General features: G+C 42.9%; 1 protein-coding gene across 1 annotated transcript; it reads right to left on the bottom strand.

Moving 5' to 3' along the window:
* Window positions 1-3,335: 3,335 nt before the first annotated feature.
* Window positions 3,336-19,831, bottom strand: PPP1R36 (protein phosphatase 1 regulatory subunit 36). The gene is made up of 10 exons (XM_061376505.1): window positions 19,757-19,831; window positions 18,414-18,472; window positions 17,130-17,210; window positions 16,314-16,435; window positions 16,126-16,192; window positions 15,112-15,210; window positions 11,261-11,372; window positions 5,124-5,320; window positions 4,848-5,036; window positions 3,336-3,620 (listed from the first exon to the last, which is right to left on the bottom strand). The coding sequence occupies exons 1-10, from the start codon at window positions 19,763-19,765 to the stop codon at window positions 3,440-3,442; spliced, it is 1,116 nt and encodes a 371-aa protein (XP_061232489.1). The 5' UTR covers window positions 19,766-19,831; the 3' UTR covers window positions 3,336-3,439.
* Between the last annotated feature and the right edge of the window lie 300 nt (window positions 19,832-20,131).

Genomic DNA, 20,131 nt, shown 5'->3' with positions numbered 1-20,131 from the left:
CGTCTGCAACATGAGTAGAATGGGCTTGAGCTTACTTTGCTTCTTTCCATACCTCAAAACACCCAACTACACATTATGGTCACCCCACGTCTAGATGGCTCCTCTTGTTGCACTGCCATCCCTCTCCCAGCTACAAAGCCTGAAACTTCCAAGGGCAGATTTTCCTTAATTAATCATGAGGCAGATCATTGTTTTCTCAGTTTCTTTTTCCATTTCTGAGTTGTGATGGTTCCTGCCAGCTTTCTGCCTGGCATGGATTTCTACAACAAGAGCAACATAACTTCTGAAAATAGACACTTACAGTGGGAAGCCTGACACACCCTATGTGGAGCTTATGAGTGGCAGAAACATAATCAAAAGCCAGCCAAGACACTAGGCCATGCTAACAGCATTCAATTAAGGCTCTGAGCAAAGCAGGTCTACAAGAAAGCAAATGGGAACTCCATAAAAGCTGCTGCACAGAACACTCCAGGTTCTTTTCATCACTGAGAGGCATTATGGTAATCCTAGCTCAGGCGAGCTATTCCAATGTAGCTGGCATGTTCAGAATCCCTTTAAAAATAAAAATTCATGGAAATGGCCAGCCTGCCGTAATTTCCTGATACAAAACGGTATGCAAAGCCTATGGGAAAAATGCCAGCAGTGGTATGACACAAGTCTGAGCTCTGCCTGTCATTATCAAGGGTGGGTTTTTCAGGGTAAAATTCTCCTGGGCCAAATAACAGGAGACTGATAAATAAAGCTTGTCAACTGCCCTTTCTGACTCACTCTCTCCTGCTGGAAGGGTGACTCACTGTCATGTGTGAAAGGCTGCCAGGTCTTTCTTACAAGCTTAAACAAGCATGGGTTCTCTGTGTTAGACGTACATTGCCTCAGAAGAAGTAGGCACTCAATGCTGAGAAGGCAGCCCAGCAAAGGACTCTGCTGACTAAAAGATCTGAACTTCCAGGTATTTCTCAATCCTTTCTGGAAAGTTCAAGGCTGTTGTTAGATTACCACAGAAAACTTAGACCCGAAGCCATGGCTGAGGGCTTGGCTGACAATCACAGTATTTTAAACTATGGCTTGCTAGGACCACCAGATTTTACTAGGTAACTGCTGCAGAGTGAGACAGACAGAGCATTCTGGGTGCAGACAGAAGTAACTGAGACCATGCCTGCTCCAGAGCTGCCTTTTGTCCAAAGAAAACAGCATGCTAAAAGCAGTCACTTATTGCTCACTATTTCATGGTGAGAAAGTAGCTCCATTGGGCTGCTTCCCTTGAGGAACCTGAGGAACCTGCCCTGAATCTGGAGAAGGCAAAACATCATCTCTCAGTCAGAGTAGCTCATTGACTGCTTCTGAGCAATGCCAGTGGCTGTTCAACGCTTCCTCCTCTCTGCAGTGACACAGACCTTGTAGGCAACTGACAGAGAACAGAAAGCTTCTTTGCACCCAAGAGCTTTGCTGCCTACGTGAGTGCATGCACTACCCTTTGGTCTTTCCTGTCATCCTGGGACCACCACAGGCCAAGTGTGCAGCTCTGTGAAATCTCTGCCCCAGGCCGCAGGGACTGTTCACAAATCCCAGTTATTAGCACATACCACAGCCTACATTTCCCTGCAGGACTGGTGTGGCAAAGGACACATTCCCGAGTACTCTTTCTAAAGCCCCATACAATGCCTGCTTGCTTGCCATGAGAAAGCAAGGTGCTTTTGCAAGGACTGGTGTACTGGGATGCCAATACACAGATCAGAGGGCCCAGTGTCACAGCTAGACAGACAAAGCTGTAGCCATCCTTTAGCGTATAGAAGTCTCCTCATGTAGGAACTGAAATGTTTCTCCCGTGACCAAGAGAAGGAAGCTGAGCTGCACCCTCCCTCAGCTCCAGGTATTAACCAACATCTTGCTGCATCATTCAGTAGGGAAACTATGCTGTTGCAGGGCAATGATACCACAACTGCCTTTTGCATGTTTGGCCAAGTATGCACTATCCATACTTGGCCAAACATGCAAGTTTGGCTAAGCTGGTAAAAACAGTTGTGCAGGCTTTGGCCCAGCTCTCAGAAAACCTGCAATGAAAGCACCATGTCTCCCCTTTGGGAGAGAATATGTTGTTTTCCATGCCAAAAAATGTCCAAGAGCTTATTTTAAATATTTTTCTCTTTACCTGAACAGATTTCTAGTGAAAAGCTTGGGAGAGAAACTGTAGGCCACAACAGCCTCATCAAATGGTAAAAGGGCTCACCCAACACGTGGAAAACAAGGCTAGGCCACAGTGCTACTGAGCGTTAATATAACATGCCAGTCTAAGTGAAGAGACTAAATAACAGCTGTGAATCTGCAGTTCAAGTGTCTGTTTCAACAAGGCAGTGCAGGGCCCTGCTATATAAGTGGTCTAGTCGCTGGACCACTAGTTACTCCAGAAGTGAATTTCTCATCACAATTGTGCTGCAAAATTCCATCCTTTTAAAAACTGAACCATACATTGCAGGGGAAAACTGTATTATTTTTATCTAGGATAGATATATTTGGCTGAAAAACTTCCAAACCATCACTGACGTGTCAGATTTCTCCCCTTAACAATGCTGGAAATATTACCTCTCGGGTTTTCTTTCACTGTTTAATCATCCATTATTTTTTCATTGATTCTTATTAACTATGACAAAATCAGGATTTCATCCTAAATTTTCCTCCTGATGCTAATGATCAGCATGTACAGATAGTCTTACAGGCAAAATGATACCATTTCTTGCCATGAATTAATTTTGTTTCAAAATACTAACATCCCAACTGCACATTTTAAGTTTGAACATCTAAAATCTGCTTTCCCAATAATGTGAAATCAATGATAAAAAAAATATATACATAATTTAAAATATAAATTTAAATGAAAATTTGGTAGATACTCCAAGTAACAGAATTTTTTTTTTGCTATACTTATTTCACAATGAGTCATATATCCAAGAACAAAATGAGAGATGATGGAAATAGATTAAGAAGATAGCTAGATAATAGAATAGATAAGAATAATAGAATAAGAATTCTTATTCAAGGAAGTAACTTCCTTCAAAAGCAAAATTTCAGGAACTTTTACACTGTAGTAAGTTACATCTCCGGGTTGCTTTGCTAACCCTTTAGAAATAGAGAGTTGACATTAAAATCAATAATCATATCCATTTGCAGGTGTTAAAGCACTTCCCAAAATAAGTCAGTGAAATAATCTCTGAAATGGTGCAATGAAGGCATTAAGATGAAGGTGGAATTGTTAGTGACAGTCCAGGTTTCCAGTCACCTGGTGTTTCAGTGTGTGCTGAACTAATCCACCTCTGACAAATGTGTTAGGCTTCTTAATCTGCAATTTCCAAGTGATTTATTTAGCAACGCAAAACCATGCCACTCAACACAAATATCACATCTGCTGGTTGCTCTGATTACAGTCACCTTCTGCCACTGCTCTTCAGAGGACAGTGCTCTGAGTACTGAGTCTGTTTTGGGGGCTTCCCAAAGATGGCAAACTGAGGTCACGCCTTTTTCTTCCTTGTGTTTCCTCCTGCTCAACCTCCTCCTCCTCCTTTTTCTCCTCAGATGTGCTTAGGAGAGGCTTTAAGTCACTACAATGAGCTCCAATGAAGCCCACCCTGTGAGGAAACATCGTGTTAATCTGTTTGACACATTGAAGGAAAGGAAAACAGGAGAAAGGGGAACAGATTTGCCATGTTCCTTAGGTAAACCAGCAAGGAACTTTGCTTCCTTTAGCAGAGAATATCTCCTCTGCCACAGGTTAAAAACAGATCACTGTGCTTATACCCTCAGTACCTTATATCATCTTTCTGTCTGAAGTGTACATGTGCGCAATACGAATTGCGTATGTCCAAGAGAAGCTCAGTGCTCCCCGGAAAGTTTGGCCCTGTTGCATACAGATTACATGACTCTGTGCATAAGCTATAAATCCAAGACACTCAGGATGCACCCAGCTTCCAAAGTAGGCATAGAACCATGACATGTGAATTGCAGCAAATTTCACACTCTCAAGAAAAACCAGACTCGCTGGTTGTGTGTTGTAGATATGTCCAAAGGTTTTGCATGCACAGAGCTGTAGCATTCATTAGATTGCCAGAACTCTGAAGATCCAGGCAAATTAAGGCAATTCTCAAATTCTAATTTCCAGGCAGAAAAGGAAGACTTTTGAGGGAAAGTCTTACACGAAGCTTTACATACACTACAATGGAGCAAAACTGATTTACAGTGGTCCTGTTTACATTAATTTTTACATTAAAAAGTCCTGTAGTGATATTGTTAACCATAGCTGGATGGGTAATGGAATTCCTCTCAGATAGCCTACCCAGGCTTGAAAGATTTAGATTTTATCAGAATAAAAGGTTCTATTTCTTTTACAATCCAAATTATATTTGAAAAATACAAGGTAGTAAAATCACTTTTTTTAATAAAGTACATCAGTAATGTCTGATCAGAACACTATTAAAAACGAAAAGAAGAAATATGAAATGGGAATGTATCGTAAGAAGGAAAAAAATAAACATCCTCTTTTGATTTTGTGAGGCTTTGATCAATTTCTGATCAAATTTATGTTAAGGCCTATTTCCTTTCCTCATGAAACTTCTGAGTTTTAAGAAAGCACTACAATGGATGGTAGCTGCTTCGCCATCAGCTAACCAAGTGTGCTACCTCTGCAAGTTTCAGGCTTGCTCAGGTCTCTCAGGACTCACACTCCTGTTCCTCTGTAACTCCTGTATAGACCAAGTCCTCAGACCAATGGCCCCTCTCCTGGTGAGGAAGAGCTAGCTGTTTGACATCCTTCCTCATAGCACTACCAAATCTGTTTATGCAGAGAAATAGCCCCTTACTTGTTAGTGAACAATTCAGAGAAGTCTGGCAGGTCATCACACGTGCGAGGCTGAGGGTCCCTAGCCTGACAGTCCTGGTTCAGGAAGAAGTATTGAGCACTGTCCTTTGGTAAGGGCAGCAGCGTGCTCAGCACTGGTGAGCACTGCTGTATCATGCTGCTTATGGAAAGACGCTTGTCATGGTCTTTTCTTGAAAGAAAACAAATGCAGGTGTTAGTTCAGTGTATTCTAACAGGTCAGGGTCCCTAAGGACTCACCACATTGTCAAATGTGTACCTTGGATACAGCGATTGTGCAGTATTTGCATCAGCAGTTCCATCTCCTCGTTTCTGCAGCTCTATATTCTTCTTGCCTCTTAAGGCAGGATTGAACACATCAGAGAAAAGAAACCTGCCGATTTCTTCCCGAATCACTTGGAAGTGCTTACGTCTGAACACAAGCCAAGTCACATAGCTGCTGAAGTTGTGCAAGCCCTAAGTGGAAAACACAGACCCCTTTTTCACTGGGAAATGGCCCAGAGTCCCACTGCATCCCAGAGTGCAGCTGGGCATGACGGCACTAAAATTCCAGCAACCATTTTACATCAACCTTTACCATGCTTGCATCAGTGAAGATTTGAAAGGACTGGATTTTTAAAGGTATGCACAGACAGATGAGGCTAGAAACAGAGTTAGTTCAAATGGATTTAGTCTTGCCCAACTCTGACCAATTTGGCTTAGTTTTGCTGCTAGAAGACTAAGGCAATAACCTGAGATCACCACCCAGTTTCCCTCAATAATCAATGGAAAGAGACTGATGTGATGAGTCATTCTGTGGGGGCTCCTATCACACACATCTGTCTCTAGAGGCAATAATTCACCCACTGGCTGAGCTTCTCTTTTCTGCAATGGCTGTCAAGGCAGCTGTCTGACTGGACAGCTCTTGTTTGGGCAGCTGCAGGTAGACAAGATGATCCCCACCCTGAATGACAGCATTGTGATCACAGAAAATATTACTAGCAAATATGAACTCATCATATCTCACCTCCACGTCTGCTTACTGATTAAAAAAAACCCCAGAATCTATCTTTTCCCTCCTATTTAACATTTGTGATCCCTGGCATAAGCTGGTTCAACTCTCAGTAAACAGAATCTCTACAAAGTCTGTTCTTGAAAAGATGGCATTGCTGGGATTGCTGTGTACCCTTGGAATTGAACCCAGAGTTCCCCTCTTTCGAAGAAAGGTTTCCAAGTTCATGAAGTACAAAGTATAACTTGGGTCCAGCTGTTTTGTATTAATTTGCTGTGAGTCTCGTAAGTGGCTGATGGAGCTGTATTTTGCAGGCTAGAATAGCTTACTGGCATCTAGATATGTCACCAAGGGCAATGGAAATAAAAGAAGGCTGTAAAATTTCTTACCTACAGAGATAAAACTATGAGGCCAACAGTGAGAAGAAATCCATACACCAGACTTCCCAGAGGGACCTCAGGCTATGGTGGGAACTGCCTGGGGTACAAAAGCCACAAAGGGAATGAAACTCCCTGGCTGAGGGCTCCAAGGGGAAAAGGCTTGGGCTGAAGGGCAAAGAGGTGGTATTTTATAGGGGCATGTAGGCCCTGGAGGTAAAATTTTATTCAAAGGCTTCTGACCTACAAGTTCCTCTGCTGGGGGAACCAAAAAGGAAAAGAGCATTTGGATATGCAAGGGAGGGACTGGGCTGATACTCAGTCACACTCGCCGTTTATCTTTGTGTCTTTCTTACCCCAAAGTAGCTCCAATCTTTCTGCAATGATGGTTTTTTCCTAAGGCAGTGAACAAGAGCACAAAATTAATAGCAGCAGTCATCTTTTCAGTTCTCTAAACAGAGCACTGAATATGACTCATGGGGCTATGCCAAGCTAGCATTTCACCAGAGCAATAAAGTTGTTGTAGGTAGATCCTCATTATGAATGTGTGGACACCCACTGTCCAAGAAAAAGGTAAGACTTCTGCATTGCCTCAGAAGGAGAAAATGCAAAATGTTGTATGGCTCAGTTAATTAAATCTGACCGAGATCAAAGCTGGATGTGATGAGTGTGCAAGGCTCCCCTGCTATGCTATCTAGACTGAGCTCTTTGCATGGGCCTCTCTAAAGTGGTCAGTGCTGATCTAATCCAGTTCCTACTGAAGTCAATTAAAAAACTCTAGTGACATCACTGGAAGAACAACAAGCGAAGTTACTGAGGGCACAAAGCCAGGCCAATGCTGGTCATTAAACATGAAAACTAGGAAGGAGATGCCTGATGTATCTCCAAGAAGAAATATAAAACATGCCCAAGAATGACAAAGGGCCTTTGTTATAGAAGCAGCAATTTGCCCAGTGGAAGCCTGAGAGATGCTCTCACCACCCACTTGAGCTCAGGGATTCTCACACAAAGCCAAATGACTGTTCATTATGGTACAGCCATTAAAGCAGAGGGTGACACACACATCCCAGCAGCCTCTCCATTCTCTTGGAGATGGCACAACTCACCCGCAAGGAAATGAAAGCAGATTTTCCCCTGTTAGCATACAGATTCCCCACAGATCTGGCTTGGTCCTGCTAGATGCACAGGAAAGCCTGTCTCCACATCAGCTCTCATGATCATGACTCCTGTCATGTCCCTTATCTTCCTGGTAAAGTTAAGTGTTCCACACATCCAGGGTACCCCCAGCTGCCATCACACCAGAAACATCAATACAGAGCAGACAATGAAGAGAATACCTTTCAGCACCATAGCAATATTTATCATCTTCTCAGCTTTATTTATTGATTTTTTGATAACAAAGACCATGTATCTCCCTACCTGGCTCCCATCAGCCAAAATCCCACTGACACTTCACGTATTGTGCAAGGGAAAAGAAGCTTGACTCTGCAATGGCTGTTTTCCAAAGCACAACTCCCACAACTCGGAATGCTTTTGATTCCTTATGAGTTCTGGTAAAGCACATTATTCTGTCTTCAGAGTACTAGAGCAGAGGAACCTGAAGTGACTCCAGCTTCTTACACCTAAATGTGAGACCCAGCTTCACCTTTCAACATTACACAGCTTGTGCGCTGTCTTACAACCAGTCCTTAGTTTAGTAGAGGGTTAAATGTAGAGGTCAGCAACAGAAAATAATGCTAATAATTAGAGTCAAATAAGGCCAGGGGTCTCCACACTTCTTTCTCCCAGCACTTTCTTCCCTGGGGTGAGGTATTAAGCTAAGAGACCTGCTTGAAGCAAAGTTTCCTAAAGTAAGTGTAGAACTAGGAGGCACCTCCCATGTCTAGGGCACAGCTGCTAATTACCTAGGAAAATACAGAAAGGGTCAGGAAAACATGTAACTTGCAACAAGCTTCAGGACAGGACTTGTAAGAAATGTGACAGAATGAGCAAGAAGCATCATATTACTAGTGATACGGTCATATTGATTTCTCAGAGGTGTGGACAGGGTGGGATGAGTTCATGCATAAAAGAAGAGGGCAGAACAGCCAAGAGCAAACAGTGCAGTAAGATGGTGTTTGGATGCAAGGTGATAGTGGCTTCAGACATCTACGAGATGTGCATAGGGGCGCATGGGGCAGAAATGCTTCCTGTGCCGTTGAACAGCTCCCTCCACCAAAGCTGTGACTCCAGCTGCTCATGGATCAATCCAGCTTCAAGGATCAGTAAGGGCTGGCTCAATGTTTGCTCCACTGATGCATGCGGCTTTGGGAACACTTCGTATTTTTCCCATTATAAGAAATGCCCATAAGGAAACTGGCACCATGAAAAGGTTGCACAATCCCCAGCAACTTGAAAGGAGAAAGCCAGACACACCTATTCCTTCCTCAGCATTGGAGGCACAAAAGGACTAATGCTAACACACACAAATAACAGGTCTGGAGGAACTCTCTCAAATTCCAGTCTGCGGTAGTATCAAGATAGGATTTTAAAGTTGCATTTTACAAATCATGTAAATGGTTAAGATGAAGATGTTCTCCACCTGAGCCTCCCTTTTTAAAATTCCAGAGAAAACCTTACATGAAAAATTGATAGTTTCATGTGAACACATGGACATTTGGCAGATCTGGAAGAGAAAGCAGTTTACCAACGTAACATAAGATTTCATTAAAATGTTGTCATGGTGAATTAAAGTGAAACGCAAAACTTGAACAACACCATGAACCCATAGTTGGGTTATAAGAAAATACAGCAAAACTGGGGATGGCACATTATCAGTAATTTCTCAGCTATTTAATCTAAACTTTTTTTCTGGTTAAAAAAACCCTCATCAAAAGTAAACTTTCTGACAGTTTCCATTTTGATGAAGGACCTGTCCCATCCAAAAACATGTGTGCTCAAAAAATTCCTAACCATCTTTTATAATTAAGAGTGCTAATCAGTTCTGTTCTTTAGCTTTTGTATTTGGCAGTCCATATAATGGTCTGGGAGGATCCTGATAACATTTAAGGCTAAACTGAGTCAGCCTGGAAAAGACTGTATTTGTATAATTGCAGTATGGTATGGGAAGTGCCCTATATTATAACACACTCAGCATTAGCCTAACTCTGAAGTCAGCTGTAGTCAGCTACCGCCACCCTGTTATGAGTAACTCAGGGAGGTCTCTCTTTATACAGCACCTTACATCATCAAGGCTTTAAGACACAGCTTTTTTATAGCCTTTGTGTTTTCACAGCCTGGACACCGACAACCCAACCAACTGCCAGCCTCTAACCCCCCTGTGATGGAAATATTAAAGAACACAATTGTTTCAACTCTCTGCTCTCACTCCCATGCTGGTATTTTTATTGCTACTGGATGCCTTGCTTGCCTCAGTCCTGCACATTCTCACCCAGCAGGCAGTTAGAGTGAGTGAAGAGGCAACAGAGCTAACTAGCTGGGTATACAACAGGCTTTCTCCAGCTGCTCCCAGTTCCTGGATTCAAGTTACTTTCTGCAGTAAGTTCCTCCAACTGCAGACATTAGGGCCACCCAACAGAAACAATGAAATTCTCCCAGTCCAACAAGTGAGAAGTTTGAGAGAATGGTTTTGCTCAACAGGAACCTGGGAACAAGGATCTGGCAAAGAAGGCTGCTCCCAGGAGTGCCTGGTGAAATGCTGATGTGCCAGGATGCAAGGGAACACATCCTTAATTCGCAGTGTCCAGCACTTTGTGGGCTGGGGCACACTAAAATGAAAGCCCTGTTGGGACAGCAGTTTCAGCTCCCCTTTGACTCCATCATTTCACAGGCTACCTTGTCCTCTTGATTAGAAGGAAGCCTAGGTTCCCCCATCCCAGCCAGCAGCAAGGTTGCCCAGGGCTATGTGGTAGGAAGGCAGGTGAAGGTGTCTCTGACTCCTCTGGGGACTGGCAGCAGTTTCACACCAACCAACAGAAAAAGTCTGCCTGAAACTGCTCTAAGGTCCCATGGGACTGGGGTTCGGGGTGGTGACTGCCAGCTCTTTTTTACTGCCAGGGGAAGGAAACATTGTGCAGGAACACAGATGGCTGAGAAAGGACTCCACAACACTAGCACAGCACATGATCGCTCTGTCGTTACGTTCTCCTTCCAATAACCATTTTTTGCGGTGCTTAGTTGACAGCCAGGTCTAAACCATAACACTTTCATGTCCTTTTAAAACTCCCCTTTTCTTGCACTCATCATTCCATTGTTTTGTCTGCCTTTTTAAACACCCTCCTATCCAATCTGGTCTTCTTCAGTTTCTGTTTAATTCCCTCTGTGGGTTTCTCTCCCTTATTAGCTCACTGTTGGAACTGTTGCATCTAAAGAGAAGCTGGTCTCCACCATTCTGAAAAAGCCATGCACTGTCTTCCCCACTAAGAAGTAGAAGACCTAAACTTCCAATGCCCAAGCACAACCTCTTCTTGTCTCTTAATTCCTTCACTTACTACTCATCAGGAACTACTCTTCATGGTCTCCTTCACTTACTAGGCTAGTCTTTTACTATCTCAGACTTGGCATAAAAGGGAATTCAGGCAGGGATCAGTGGCAACCAGCAAAAACATAGTAATTTGCTGTCAAGATTTAGTTAAGAGGAAGTGGCAGGGGTAAGATCCAGGGCTGGCACCGATTTTTGCCCTGCTGACTTTCACACTGAACCGATTAAAGTTTCCTGCTCTATATACCTAGCAAGGCTTCTGTCTATCAGGGAGAGATTTCCAGTCTGGTATTCAAAGCTCTGCTGCAGCTCATTGTGGCCACTCTTGGAGTTGGTTATAGGATGAGATAGAGCTGCAGGGAGATCAGGACACTTCTCTGCCCCATGGTCCTTTAGTCCTCTGTGACTCCTTGGCTCACAAGAGATTTATTACCCTGGGCATTCGCTTGTATCACTCAACAGAGGCCTTGGCCCTGGGCTGCTGTGGCCCTTGACATAGACAGAGTCCCCAGAAGGGACTGGCTTACTTTCCGCTAGACTGCTGTTGCCACACGCCGTCCAAGGATAGGGTTACAGTACACCTTGGCAAGGTGAATTCTGGACATTGCTAACTTCTCCGACACATTGTCCGTTTCTGTCTTCTCAAAAGATATCATAGTCCTGTTGAAAACAAAAAGGGAAAAAAGTGTTCAGGGGAGGTGCTCTGGACAGAAGGGATGCCAGAAAGAGTGACTGTTCTGAGAACTGAGCCTTCATGCTCCACTGTGGCAAGGCTGGGTTCAGGTACTTCTGGGTTCAGCTTGGCAATGCTGGTGGGGCCACAAGACAGTCTCTCTTACTCCACACAACCTATAAGCTGCATACCCACAGCCCATCTTTGATCCTGCATAGCTTAGGAACCCTTTCTGCAGCCTGCATAAAAACCCTAGAGGTGCATTTAGATACCTCCAGGCACAGGCTCTGCTGCCAGGTGGCCTGGAGCAGTTGGTCTGGTTCATTCAGAGACAGCACTCACTCCTCTTCAAAAACACAAACGAAATGCTTTTGGGACCGCCTCTGAACAGGAACGGGTGCCACCACAAGCCTGTATTTTAAAACAATTCAGATCAAACACTAAGGAACGCTAAACCAAAGAGCTTTCTATTTCCTCTGCTTCCCCTGTAATCCACCTGAGTGTCTGGTGATGCCTGGGAATGCTGCTAGCCTAAAACTTACCAGCCTCCTTTCACACTCAGAAGAGGTGGTTTTATCTGTCCTATCACTGATGGCCTCCAGCTGTAAAGCTTCCTACACAATCCATCTTTAATAAATTAGGACAATTACTCTGGGCTTCTGAAGGATAATTGCTAATAAACTTCAGCAGATTTTCCCCAAAAGACATGAAAGGGTTGGAAGCAGAAACAGAAAATAAAAGGGAAAAAAAAATGCAGGACAGAAATAATAGCCCTTGTTCCATTCATGTCTCATCCACTGCTGACAAGTTTTTGTTCTTAAAGTCACTATTTCAGAGGTGAATACTCCCAAACTGTCTGCAGTGTGGGAATGCCTCATGCCCACTGCTTTGGAAAACTGGTTGGATATTTTTGAAGTTAGTTACAAGATCTTCCTGAATCTAGAAGAAGCCAGGAAAGTCTCAGGCTTGGATTTACAAAGAATCAACATGGCATCCACTAAAGACAAAGTCACAAGAAGTCAAATATGTCCAGATTCATCCTGATAGGAACCCCTTTCAATACTTTCTCTTCCAAAGAAAGTTCAACGCACAGAAGCAGTAACTTCTGAAGCTTGGATGGTCTTAGGTGCTCTCTTGAGGCAATGTGGGCTAGGTTCAAGACAGTTGAGGAGCTCAGGCTAACTCAGGCTAACAGGCCTGGCTCTCTGTGAATAAAAGTAGACCAAACAGCTGAGTTAGGCAGCCCAAATGGCAGGAATCCCAAAACACACGAACTAGGAGCAGGAATAACCAGTGCTGTTTTCTGTATTGCACAGGGTCTACAAGAAGAGTAGCTCGAGAACTGCAAAGCCATTGGATGTGTCTGTCATACAGGAACTTGAGGCTGATAAAGGACTAGGTGGGTCACCAAGCCTGTCTCCAAGTAATGTCTGTCAGTTAACTAGGAGCAAATTATAGGTATCACTAATGAGAAACATGAAATGATACCAGCAGGTCTTGCCTGCAGTCTGTCTCTACTTGTGGCACACGGGCTGTTTTATATAGGAAAGCAAGAAAGCTTCTACAGAATTTATAAATATAAATTATATCTTGAAGGAAGGGGGAGGGAGTTTTCCTCCAGAGTAGGCCACTCACAACAGCCCTGAACATGGGATTTATGTGGGATACATATAGGAAACCAAATAGCTATGCAATTTTTTTCACATTCTCTCAAGTACATCAGCATATCACAAACCCAAGGATTCCTATCACCAGTGTAATTTTATGTCATTATGATTCTATTATGTAGTTATAAAATCCCTTTCACAAGCTCACAGAGATCCACCTTCAGAAACAAAGTAGTTTTCTTGTCTGGCCCCACTACTTCTAGTGGAAGACCATTCCAGATGTTTACTCCACAGGAGGTAAAAGTCCTTGCTACATTTGATTTGACGTATATCACATACCAAGTGCAGAATTAGACCAGGTGGATTACAGAGGAAATGGGAAGTTATTGCACCTCTTTTCCTACTTGAACAGGAAAAGAGACGAAGTATCAGAAAGCTCTTCACACCATGATTAGTATCTCCCTGCTCCTCCAAATCAGTGAAGATGCTAAAACAATTAAGGATAAACTTCAACATTAAACAGGACCTGAAACTGCCTTCTCATTTTATTTTCCTTCCTTGTATTTATAGTTCAGTATATCAATATCCTGAATTCCTCTTTCTGCATGGTATTTTTCTTTAAGCTTTTCTGATGTTAGCATAGTACAGTATGCAGCTAATCATGACAAGAAAGCCACTTCTCTCCAGGGGAGGTAATGAATTTAAATGAAACAGTATTGTAGAAGTGGAGAGTAAGTACATGTTTCCCACCAAAAGGCAGACTCACTTTGGGAGCACTGCATGGCAGAACACACTGAAAAGTCTCTCCTGCGACTGCTTATAGCTGATACTTACTAACCAGAGCTCTCTTGATCCAAGAAACATTGCAATAGGTCCAAACTTCTCTTTGTTTCAGTCTGGTTTTGTATCTGCCACACCAGTAGATGATACAATCCATATTGAGGAGTCATGACCCATGGAGTGGCCTCCTTGTCCTCTACCAGCCAAGAGCAAGGGTATCATTTTGTAAATTGCACCCCAGAGCACTTCAACTGAATCTATGATGTTTGTGTATGAAACTATGCTGATGGTTTTAGTTATGAATTACTCGTTGCACAATGAAAGAAACACCTGTCTACATCTATGGATGTAGAGCAAACCAATTCCTTAAGGCCAGCAGTCCTGCAACAGTGTTTTCTTCAATCCAGATAAATCAGCCACTCTTTATATCAAAGCTTCATGAATGGTGAAGTAAGCAACCACTAAGTGTTTTAAGAAAATCAATTCTCAGAGACTGTTACAGACTCCAGAAAGTCACTGAAGTTTCTTACAATCATGGTTTGTAATTCTGTAATGCTTTCTCCCATGGCATATAACCCTCTAACACAGCAGCTCCTAAACTATTCCCTTTCCATTCTGCAAGGTAGCAAGTGTGGTCACACACCCTTACTTGGGAACTGCTTTCCTAGCATGTATTCCTCATGTTATAACATGTTTCTAGCACCTAAGAGTCATCTGAACCTGCTTTGCAAAGTATTTAGAAATGAAGTATTAAAGTGATGTGACCCAAAGCACAAATTAACACCCAGCAGACTCAGGTGTGACTATTTGCTGCTTTGTATTGCAAGCAGAAATGACTGGATGCTAATGTTAATACTGGGAAATGTCATTAAGGGATGGTAATTCGATCCAGGGCACTCACACAGATTTAACATTGGTAGTAGCAGTAATGATTTATTCAAATTGCAGCATTACCTTGAGAAGCCACATTTTTGATGACCCTGTTGCAACAAGCACTGGATCCTGCCACCATCTTGAAAGGGAGATTACGGTGATGCCATGCCATGTGAACAACAGTACATGCTGCTCAGGGCAAAGCTGGGGCAAAGTGGGGTTCCAACCCTTCCATAAAACCTGTCTCTATATAGTCAGAGGAACCTATGTCTTGGAGAGTATGTGAGACCTAAACGGTGAGACCAAGGGCTTTTTCTCTGTACTATATGATATACTAGGCCAAGACAGCAAGCAGTCCTCGTTTACACACACATTCCCACTGATTCTGACATGAAAGACTGCCCTGTGATTCCAAATTTGCTGGGGCAAGCTCTGTGTACTTACACCCCTAAAGTCTTGTACTCACAAAGTCAAGGATCTGTATTTCTTTTCCAGGGCAATTTTTTCCAGGTAAAAAGATATGTAGAAGAGCAGGGCCATGAGGAAGTCATCTAGTTTCTCGTTCCTAAATGAGAGGTAGAAAAGTCACTGTGAAGTCTTCAGATTTACAGATATAGACACTACCAGACCATTATGAAATGGATCGAAGTCTCTGCTCAAGGGCCTGCATAATACCAAATATTAGCTATGTGGCTGAGACGTATTGGTAGCCAGCACTACATCTCAAACTAAGACTTTGAAGGCTTTTAGAGAATTACTAATAGAGTCCAATAAACATCATAATGAATGGATTCAATTGGATATTACCAGACATACTTCCAAGAAGAATGTTTTCTGCACTGAACATACTGAAAAAAGTGGCATTCATTTTCAAAGGAAGAGGGATACAACTCAGACACCTCTCCCCTTCTGCAAGGACAGTATGACTAAGGCTCAACAAGGTCTAGAGATGCATTCCTGTGTTAGTGATAATGTAGCCACTGTATGGCCCTGGTGATGACAGGAATATGCCTTTGAGAAATAATGCTCTACCTGCTGCCTCCTCGCTTATAGCCTATAGAGAAGTGATGCTGATAAGTGACAGAAGCAAATAATGAGCCCTGAAGCTCTTACATGAACAGCAGTAGGACAGGAAGGAAGCCCAGACTCCCAGTCATGTTAGCACTCCTGGTGCACACAATGTTGCAAATGTGCTGGCTAACATGGAATTTAACTTAGAGTAAAATGGATAATAGTCTTGGGACATTTAGGCCCAAGTTCTTGGCTTCTCTTAGGTAACAGAGTGGAAGGCTTTCAAGAAGGTGATAGGGTTATTTCTCTGCACATGTCAAGGACAGCAGGAATTTGGTTTTGTTTTCCACTGAACCTTCCAGATGAGATTTTAAACCTCCAATATTTCACATTCTACTTCTCATACACCCTGGTCCCTCCCCTACCAGCCACACACAAACAATTCTCAAAAAAACTCTAAATGACATACCCCATAACTACTTCAAGTGACAACATGTGATGTGACTCACGTGTGTCTTTCAAAAGCAAAGCAGCATCTGAAAACATACACAGGAGAAAAGCAATACTTCCTCAAAAAAAGTGCTAGTGTTAGTAGATATAGCACCCTAACTTGTATGGGCAATGCCCTGCTGATACAAAATATCAGCAATTACTCACATCTGACGTCATCTAACATCACATATTCATGTTGTGCCCACTGGGATATCATATGCAATTTTCCTTCTTTGTCAGCCAGCTTTCTTTCAGGGAGCTTTGAACTGCAATCGTCTTGGAAGATGCTTGTGGTTGACCAATATATAACATTTAAGGACACAGTGTTAATTCCAGTCTGAGAATATTATCTCCTTGGTATGTACTGTCTTCATTGCACTTAGTTTCAAAGGGACAGGCAGTGAAATGTGTTTGGCAGGTATTCTGAACTAACTTTCAGCTACTATTACCACAAAACAGGCTGGGGATGTGGAGGGAAATAGGACATTTCACCTCTAAGGTTGCGTCTGAAGTTGCTCTTTTAGTTGCTAATATAATAAATTGCAACTATATTATTTAGATCAAAGAGGTTTTAAGCAATGGATGGAAGTCAGCTATACTGTGTTGTGAATTTATAAAATTAATATTAATAATAATAATAATTTAATCTTTGAAGTGCCTCACACAGATGAATTAATTACCTCACAATACTCTTTAGAGTAGATGAGCATTATTACCTCATTCTAAGTGATCTGGAAACAGCAACAAAGATGCTGAATGACTTTACCAAAGTCACACCAGGCTAGTGCCTGAGCTAGCATTCAACATCAGGCATGTCTGGCTCTGTCTTTATGTTCAGACCACTCATCCACCCTGTTGAAATGACAGCTGGTTTCCTGTTTCATGTGCTTTGTTCAGGCATGATCCTAAGACAATGAATAAAAATATTCCCACCCAAAGGATCTTGTTTCATTTTGAGCCAGGCTAGTCAAATTGAAATACCTCTTTAACGTCCTTGCACATATTTCCTGAAAGAGAGTATTTTTTCCTTCTTTAAGGTTTTTCTCAACTGCTGGACTGGAGCTGAAATATAGAGTATGAGCATGCATTAGTAGGAGTTTAAATTACTAACAGCAGTACAAAGAGGTCAACATCCTGTGATACAAAGCTGTATCTACTCTGGCCTCTGACACTAAGAAAACATCTGGGTTGTGGTGAGATCAGGATGATACATTGCTTTCAAAAATACAGAAGCAAGAGTAATGGGGTTTCCCTGGGTCTTCCTGCGCTATCTCCTGCTACCATATGCACTCTGTCATGTGAACTCAAGCGATGTCCCAGGTGGCTTTAGGAAGATTTTACACATAAACTGCTCCATTCCAGAGCTTTTATTTGGGATCTTTGAGGGCAGAGACAGGCAGAGGTCACCAGGGAGCTCACACCTCTCCCTGGAGAGCTACTGGGCAGAGTCAGCAGCGTTCCCAAGCCCAACAGAGAAGCTGGTCAGAGCTGCTGAGACACAGACCATGAGAGGCGTCTGCAGTAGTGTGTGACCAATAGAGAGGTGAGCAGCCTGCTTCCACCATGACAAAGGTCTGGAAAATGCCCAGCAGGGCAGGCGGCAGCAGCGGGCAGTGCATGACTGACCCACCACAGCCATGCTACGCCATGCTCCCTGCCCTGCACTTGAGAGCAAGAGGGAGATAGTTCGAGTGTTGGGGTCTTTCTGCCCCTAAATGGCCTGAAAAAGTCTTAATCCACAATTGTCACAGATATTCAAAGTACAGTTACATGGAGTTTGGTCCCTGTAGAGCTGTGGTTTCCCTAAAGGTCTGCAGTACTCTGATGCTCTCACCATTGCACAGGGTCAAACGTAACACTGGCAAAAGAAAACATCAGTCTGTGGACCTCCACATATAGACACCCAGGGTGGCATCTGGCCCTCACATCCAGCACTGCTGTTCCAGTGCATTGTGCATGATTCTGACACATGGTAGGGCTTGCCACATACTTTTAGCCATTCCCCTGTAGTGGGTTCAGCTTGAAAGCAGTATGAAGTAAATGTGTATTTCTGGTTTTCTCTGTTAAGATGATGCCACAGAGCATCATCACTTAAGGAGCTCCAGTCTCAATTAAAAAAAAAAAAAAAAAGAAAAGAAAAAGCAAGAATTTGTCCTGTAGTCAATGTTGAGGTAAAAAAAAATATTAGACACTGATTTTACCTTACTTGGAACTGCTGTATCAAGGCCTAAACCTGCATAATTTGAAACTAAACATCTTTCTTACCTTGCAAATTCAAGGGTGTTAGTATCATCTTTCCAGTACCACATGCCTGGTCTTACTGTCTGCAAGAAAAAAAGTACGTCATAAATCTGTGCTCAAGTTCTCAGCCCAGCAACATGTTTGTCATGCAAGCACTGTGCATATGGGCCAATTTCTATCTTTCTTCAGTTTGCTTTTCACCCAGATGTTGTTTGTGTAAGAGTTATTTGAACAGAAGTTCTCTGAGATTAAAGGTTGACAGCGAAAGAAAGAAAAACATGTATCTGTCCCTCTTTATGTCTTTCAAGTTATGAATAAATAATTGAAAGTTTGCTAACGAACATCAGTTCTTTGATTGCCAGTGAATCAATAAAGCTTGAGAAATCAAATGGAGCCACTCACTGAAAAACTAATTGTTGCTTTTATTTAATAATATTTATGTAATTGTAGAGACTAAGTGTCAAGAGAAAGGAATATGTTGTGCATTTTCCTGATATTCTGAGAAGTTTAAAGAAACACCAGGTAGATGGTTCAAGGGACATGGGACAAAATGACTTGTAACAGCATTTTACAGTATCCATACTTTTTTTTTAAATATCCATTTATAAAAAATCCCCTGGAAATAAATAAGACGTATTAGTCCTTTCTTAATTAACATGAGAGACTTGCAAACCCTTAACTACTATTTGCAGGTCACCTTTAAAACAAAATTACTCTTATTGCTGAAATCCTTCTGCCCACAAATTTGAATTGAGTGAAGCTTTAAGGCTTTCTAAGTCTTTCTGCCAGGTACCATTCAGCCAGCCAGCCACAAGGCTCTCACAATTCTTGCTCAATCTAATTTGGTAGCAGAGTGCTGGATATGGGACACCAGAATAATTTCACCTCTGCAGCCAGCAACCCATGTAATGGTTAGACCACAGAGATGAATATTAGGAAACTATGGCTCTAATCCTTTGGCAAAAAGTGGTTATTTCAACTTGTCTGTTCTAGCCTTCAGTTCCAGCTCTCTAAATACTGGTTCATAAGTCTTGGATGAAAAGGGCCGTGCAGGTGCTGTACCTTTCTGTTACACACAAGGGATTATGAACCATGAAAGAAAACCAGAAAAGGTGGTAGCAAAGCATAGCAAGGCTGATCAACACATCACAGGAAGGAGAAAATACCACTCCTGTGTCTTCAAAATACAGGCCAGCTGCTTCTCACTATTAAGCATGGCTGAATGACTGTCCCCAACTGCTGGAGCAGTGGGACACGTCCCTGCCCTGCCCACCCCATGCAGTCCTCCCATGTGCCCCAGGATCTGTTGCAGAGGCAAACATGAATGGCAGCAACAAGGTGGAGCTGGGAAAGGTGGGGAGACTTACAGGTATCATGGTGCTTGGCTGGAAGACCACCAGAGCAAGGGGCAAAACAGGCACTGTTTCTGGCAGTATCCTCGTGACAGCCTCCTGTCCCCTAGGAACCACAGATCCCAACACACAAGTTCCCCTTCAGCCTGTTCTGTCGGCTGGGACTCACAGTCTGTGTGCTTTGCTCCCTCCCAGCTCTGCTAAGCAGCTTCCTTGGGTAACATTTTAGTCCAAACAGGCAAATTAAGGACTTTCCATGCAATAGCATCTTCACAGCCACTCACTGGGCTCACTGTATTTTTGAGGGGTGGGAGCTGCAGAGGTTTTCCTGATTACTGGCCGAGGACCATCAGCAGTGAAGGCAGCTGTGCCTGGCCCCTCTGCTACGGG

The sequence above is a fragment of the Neopsephotus bourkii genome, unplaced genomic scaffold (assembly GCF_033783945.1).
Source record: "Neopsephotus bourkii isolate Nb327-2 ecotype Australia unplaced genomic scaffold, CSIRO-AGI_Nbou_v1 NB_1707, whole genome shotgun sequence".
NCBI lineage: Eukaryota > Metazoa > Chordata > Aves > Psittaciformes > Psittacidae > Neopsephotus > Neopsephotus bourkii.
This window is presented reverse-complemented; position numbering and strand designations above follow the sequence as displayed.

Excerpts from the sequence above, each read along its gene's own strand:
- PPP1R36 (XM_061376505.1), bottom strand. Across the intron at positions 16,436-17,129 it reads TGTGCAAGGACGTTAAAGAG|CATCTTCCAAGACGATTGCA; the intron begins GTATTTCAATTT and ends GTCAACCACAAG. Across the intron at positions 5,037-5,123 it reads GCACAATCGCTGTATCCAAG|AAAAGACCATGACAAGCGTC; the intron begins GTACACATTTGA and ends TTTTCTTTCAAG.